This window comes from Cucurbita maxima, unplaced genomic scaffold (assembly GCF_002738345.1).
Source record: "Cucurbita maxima cultivar Rimu unplaced genomic scaffold, Cmax_1.0 Cma_Scf00079, whole genome shotgun sequence".
Classification (NCBI taxonomy): Eukaryota; Viridiplantae; Streptophyta; class Magnoliopsida; order Cucurbitales; family Cucurbitaceae; genus Cucurbita; species Cucurbita maxima.
Window position 1 is genome coordinate 295,653 of NW_019272095.1, and position 6,515 is coordinate 302,167.

Sequence of the window (6,515 nt, forward strand, 5' to 3'; positions counted from 1 at the left end):
TTTTTTTTTTTTTTTTTTTTTTTTTTTTTTTTTTTTTTTTTTTTTTTTTTTTTTTTTTTTTTTTTTTTTTTTTTTTTTACTTATTTTAATTTGATGTGACAAAAGCTTCGTTTTTCTTTTTAAAAGTTTTCATTTTTTCAATATAATTCTTATTAAAAATTTGTAAAAATATTTTATATTACAACATCTTTAGAGTATTAAAATTAATTAAACAACTAAACAATTCCGATTTTTTTCTCTCACTATGGGACGAAGATGAGGATAGGGAATATAATCTGTCTCTCTGGCTTCATTTATGGGAAAAATGTTTTCCACTCCCTCTCCATTATACGTTTAAATGAGGAATCTCTTTTTCATTCGGACGAGTCTTTGCAAGACAAGTTAGCGACAGGTCCCTATAGGTAAAATCGATATCTCGATTTATGATTTAATAATCGTGACCAAAATTTGAGACGAAACAAAAGAACTTTTATATACATAATTTTATTTTATGAATGGAGAAGTGTGCTAAAAAGCACTAAACTAAAGAAATTATAAATAAAAGGCTGAAACTTTTTCTTTCTTTTAGATAAAGTTGTCAAAAGGGATAAGTGACTTGGTTAATTAGGTCTCCATTATAGTTGTTAGGGTTAGAGTGTTAAGTCACGTATGATACAAAATAGAAGATATTTCATTCTAATCATATAAACATTTTAAATAGAAAACACCAAATCTAGCTATAAGGCGTTCAAGTAGCTTCTAATCGAAAACTCTTTCCAAATTCAACCAAACAATCCGAAAAGAGAGGCCTTGGAACCCGATGATGAGCCATGTGTGGCAACCAAAGGTGAACGTGCATCAGAGAGAATGTTGCGTGAGAGAGATCGAGGACTAATCAAAAGAGAGACGAACTGCATTTAGCGAAAACATGAGGAGAGCAACGCTATACATGACAACCTAACATTAGAGGAGGGTTGGGCTAGGACAGATCGAGAGTATTGAATGAAAGAGTCGACCGAGAGAGAAACCTAAGCAAGAGAGGGAGTCTGACAATAAGAGCAAGGTTGAGAGAGGTTGAGATGGGTGAGTAGAGATGTCTATCTAACTCGAGTTTAAATGGAGAATGGATGAAAGAGTGGAAGAGAGATTTTTCTCCATTTTACTAATGAGGGACGGGATAATATTCTCCACCCTAACCTCGCTCCAATTCCTGTCCCACCCTACCCCACTTTTATATATAATGTTTAAAGATAAAGATTTAGATATTAGATATTTTAGAAAAAGGAAGTTTTCATCTTAGAAAGAGGAAACTTTATTAGTCTCGAGAGTAATTGTGTTCCGAACACAAAGTTCACGTACAACTTCAAAATTTCTCGACCCTTTTTCCTGTATTTGTGTCCTATATAACCAAAATATGATTCGACTCGAATTTGTTAATGTTGCTTTCATACATGATACTATTATTATCATAGTTAATATTATTATGTCTTGATTAAAGCTATTTACATAAATGCATGGCTATCTAGGAAGTAAAGGAGGAGGTCAACAGGCTGAAACAAGAAATTGAAGTTCTAAAGGGTCTCAGGTATAAAGATTTCTTATTCGAATAATTCAATTAATAGATCTTTTGATCGATGTTATGATATCATAACTACTTAATCTTCATTCACGTTAATAAGACAAAACATATTCATCATAGTTTAATTAATGTTTCCATGCAAATCCTAGGTTTTAAGAAAAAAAAACATGTTGGCATGTTTGTGTCTGTGTCATGTTTATATCTCCCGTCGATATTCGTAGTTCTTAAGTTGTGTACATCGATAGCGACGATCGAATTTGTATATATATATATGTAGGAATGCTTTAGGAGGAGGAGGAGTGGAAGGAATAAGGACATTGGATGAGCTTGATATGCTTGAGAAGCAACTTGAGATTTGGATTTGTCAAGTGCGTTCTACAAAGGTATGCTTTCAAAACAAACCAAAAAGTCTACCTTTTGGTCACTTTGATGTGTTCTTATAGGCATTGAAATTAATTGACCTTTGTGATGCAGATGAAGTTCATGTGTGAAGAGATTGATGCATTGAGGAACCAGGTTCGATTTTTTTTTTTTTCTTCTTTGGCTTAATTTATGTTATTTAGTTGATTAGGAATCAAATTTGGAAATAAAAAATGGGTTTGAGAAGAAAATGAACATTAATGGCCATTGTCGACCATGAATGTTCACTGACGATGACCGTGAACCACCACCCACTACTGGAGACTAACGATTAAGGGCTCGGGATTGGAAATTTATGATAGGCAACTGATGACTAGTCGTTAGTGATTGAGGACAGTGGCTAGTGATCGGGCCAGGGTCTAATAACCAATGACCACTTTGGTGATTAGTAGTCAATGACTGAAATCAAGACTAGGGATATAGGCAATCTACTCTTGAGGATTGTTGGGAGAGAAGTTCCACGTCGACTAATTAAGGAGTTGATTATGAGTTTATAAGTATTGGAATATATCTCCATTGGTATGAGGGCCTTTTGGGAAAACCAAAACCAAAATCATGAGAGCTTATACTCAAAGTGGACAATATTATACCATTGTGAAGGTTTGTGGTTCCTAACATGGTATCAGTATTATGCCCTTAACTTAGCTATGTCAATAGAATTCTCAAATTTCAAACAAAAAAGTTGTGAGCCTCGAAGGTGTAGTCAAAAGTGATTAAAGTGTCGAACAAATGATGTATTTTGATCGAGGGCTTCAGAGGAGGAGTCGAGCCTTGATCAAGGGGAGGATGTTTGAGGGATGCATAGGCCTTAGGGAAGGTTCTATGGTGTACTTTGTTCGAGGGAGGATTGTTGAGGATGGTTGGGAGAGTAGTCCCACATTGGCTAATTAAGAGGTTGATCATGGGTTCTTAAATAAGAATACTCTCCATTGGTATAATACCATGAGAACTTATGCTCAAGGTAGATAATATAATACCATTTCGGAGGTATGTAGTTCCTAACATCAATAACCCCCCAAGGGTCTATTAACTAGTGACGAGTTGTTGCTTTTGGTCACTAGTCATCAGTCCTCAAACGATCACCACTATCACTAGGTGGTCGTTGATTACTTGTCATTGTTCTCGATCACAAGTAATTGATTGTTGATCCCAAGTCCTAGACGCTTGTCTCAAGTCCCCCTTCCCAATCATTGGAGTGGCAAATAGTCAATAATCTAGTCGTTATCGATTATTCGTTGTTAATCCTCGGTCCTAGTTGTTTGTCACTAGTCTCTTGTCCATGGTCCTAATTGTTGGCCATTGGTTGTTGATTCAAGTTGTAGGTCAAAAATTCTCGATCTTCATCAACAATAATTGGTAGTTGGTGGCAAGACAAAGGAATGTGGACCCAACGATTAGCAACGACCACCCCCTTTGGGGTCTAGCATCCTTGTTGGCACACCGCCTCGTGTCGACCCCCTTCTGGGCTCAGCATCCTTGCTGGTACATCGTCCGATGTATGGCTCTAATACCATTTGTAACGGCCCAAGCCCACCGCAAGCAGATATTATCCTCTTTGAGTTTTCCCTTTTGGGCTTCCCCTCAAGGTTTTTAAAACACGTCTTCTAGAGAGAAGTTTCCACACCCTTATAAAGAATACTTCGTTCACCTCCCCAACCAATGTGGAATCTCACAATCCACCCCCCTCCCCCTTCGAGGCCCAACGTCTTCGCTGACAATCATTCCCTTCTCCAATCAATGTGAGACCCCCTAATCCACCCCCCCCCCCCCCCCCCCCCCCCCCCCCCCCCCCCCCCCCCCCCCCCCCCCCCCCCCCCCCCCCCCCCCCCCCCCCCCCCCCCCCCCCCCCCCNCCCCCCCCCCCCCTCCCCGGGACCTAACGTCCTTGTTGGTAGACCGCCCCATATCCACCCCCTTTAGGGCTCAGCCTCCTTGCTGGCACATCATCCAGTATATGACTCTAATACGGCCCAAGCCTACCGCTAGCAGATATTGTCTTCTTTGGGCTTTCTCTTTCGGGCTTCCCCTCTAGGTTTTTAAAACACGTCTGCTAGGGAGAAGTTTCCAGACCCTTATAAAGAATACTTTGTTCTCCTCCCCAACCGATATGAGATCTCACATTGATGGAGTGATTGCTACCCACAGCCCTTGCCCACAGTCGCTAGTCGCATGTCCTTAGTCTTGGTTGCTAGTTATCGATCCCTAATCTCGATTATTAATCACTGATTCCTAAACCCAATTGGCAATGACCAAGGTTGGAGATCGAGGACCGGACTACTAGCAAGTGAAAGGATTGAGACCAATGACAAATGATTAGTGACCACTATTCGTGATTAGTAACGAACTCTAGCAACTACTCAAATTTGAAATTATTAGTTCATTATGATTTATAGTCGTCATTTAATAGTATTTTGACATTAATAGAGTTACTTCTAGTGTTAGAACAAATTTATCAATAAACTTATGGAACAAATTTTTATTAAGAAAATGTTTACAAAAACATATATTTCCTAAAAAATACTCTTTTTTGGGCAATACACTAATAAAATTTTCTTTTATGTATTTAAGGAACTCATACTGAAAGCTGCCAACAAGTATCTTCACGATAAGGTAATCAACTCGAATATCGATAACTAAATTGTTATTTTCATAAAAGCGGTAACGTATGAACTTTGGCGTATTTTCAGATGGAGGAAAACATTTGCAACACAACTAACATTGAAGCTGTGAATATTACTAACTGTCAATATCCACTAACAATACAGGATGAGTTATTTCAGCTTTGCACTTAAGTTAGCTGCTAGAAAAGCATATGTTATATGTTTTAATGTAAAGACATGAAGACATCTGTGTAGCTACTCACTCGTGTGAGGTTGAGGTTGCTGTTTTACTACTTTTAGCAGACTTTAACGTTGTTTTTATGCAAATAACGACAATGCATGTACATTGCTAATTGCATTGTCGGCAATGATGATCAGTGTCATCATTATGAAGTTTGCAACTCTTTTCTTTTGTAATGTTACTATCCATGCTATCATGCTATTTTTAAATTGATTTAAAAGATTTGGTGAAATATGGACAACGAAAAAGCACTAATTTCGGAAGAATCAAACGCTAATCGAGACAGGTAGCTCACTAGAATACTTATTTAAACTTTGCTCATAGAATAGTATCGAATGTACTTAAAAGAAGTAGAAACTGAGTACATATCTTTTGGTAGACTATGAAACAAGTTATCGTCTCCTAAAGTTGGTTGAAAGCTATTTTCTTTGCCGAAGTAACCCTAGAGGAAGTTGTTATTGGGTTGGACGATTGGGACCATTTTAGGCCACGACTTCTTCACGAAAATTCTCCCATGTATATCTTTCAAGCTCGAGAATTTATTTTGGAGGGATGAGTTTGTGAAATCATGGTCAATTTTTGAAGTTTTCTCCTCGATCAACAATTTACCCAAAATGCAGAACTTGGCTTTCTTGGGTAGCTCGATTCATAATTCTTCATAAAAAAAAACGAGCTAATGGAATATCCAATTTTGAACGAGAGGGACGAGAAGTCAGGATTCAAATTTTACTAAAAAATGAATTTCTTTAATTTGTCACTATTAAGAATATTTATTACTAAATTATAGTTTACCATATATATTTTTTATTATTATAAGACAAATATCTCTTTACATAGGTATCTTTACATATATGGTTCTTTCCATTTGTTAGTATTTTCATATCATTGTAATTTATTTGATTGTAACTAGAGAACTTTCACACACCATTTAGGTGGAGTGGATTAAGCAAACATTCTCAGTCACGTTCCTGGACTTATTTGGCTTCAATGTCTTTCATGGAAATATTACTTGGAGGTGTAAAAATCGAATGAGAAAGATATCACACGAAAAATTTGCATATAGCCACAGATTGAATTTTTAAAGCTTCCTTCAACCTTCTTCAATGGTGAATCAAGTTCGTGTATAGGTTATGGACTATAACTCTAGAATTTAGAAGAAATCTAGGAAAGAGAAAAAAAAATTAAACGCTTATAACTCTAGTTTGAGAGTACGTTTAATTCTTCTTCCAAATGAAACTACATAGGAAAATTTTAGCTTAGAGCGTGATGCTTTATTTATAGCTTACTCAACTGTTATAAAGCTATATATATGGTAAATGAAGTAAATGTTCATATAAATAGCTATGTAGAGTAAAAAAACTATATCCGATCAAGCTATATGGTAGATAGTGATATATATATATATAGTAGATGGTTATATATGGTAAAGTTATATATAGTATACTGAACCATATATATATACGATTAGGTAAAAATTTGAAAATGTACTTTTTGTATGCTCGGTATTGTACATACTTGAACTAAAAATACAAAACATTTAGCCAATATTCCTCCTTGCATTTTCTCTCTCCCATTCTTTGTGTTCATCTAGATCGTGAGTTGTTGTGCAATCTAACAGTAAAAAAAAAAAAAAAAAAAAAAAAAAAAAAAAAAAAAAAAAAAAAAAAAAAAAAAAAAAAAAAAAAAAAAAAAAAAAA

General features: G+C 36.0%; 1 protein-coding gene across 1 annotated transcript in view; it reads left to right on the forward strand.

The window, feature by feature from the left end:
- LOC111472603 (agamous-like MADS-box protein AGL12) overlaps positions 1–4,994 on the forward strand; it is a 7,492-nt gene extending 2,498 nt beyond the window's left edge. The window contains exons 3-7 of the mRNA XM_023118223.1: positions 1,506–1,564; positions 1,836–1,941; positions 2,033–2,074; positions 4,546–4,587; positions 4,665–4,994. Coding sequence (XP_022973991.1) covers positions 1,506–1,564; positions 1,836–1,941; positions 2,033–2,074; positions 4,546–4,587; positions 4,665–4,769 — 354 coding nt within the window. The 3' untranslated portion in view covers positions 4,770–4,994. The remainder of the gene's footprint in view (positions 1–1,505; positions 1,565–1,835; positions 1,942–2,032; positions 2,075–4,545; positions 4,588–4,664) is intronic.
- The last annotated feature ends 1,521 nt before the right edge of the window (positions 4,995–6,515 follow it).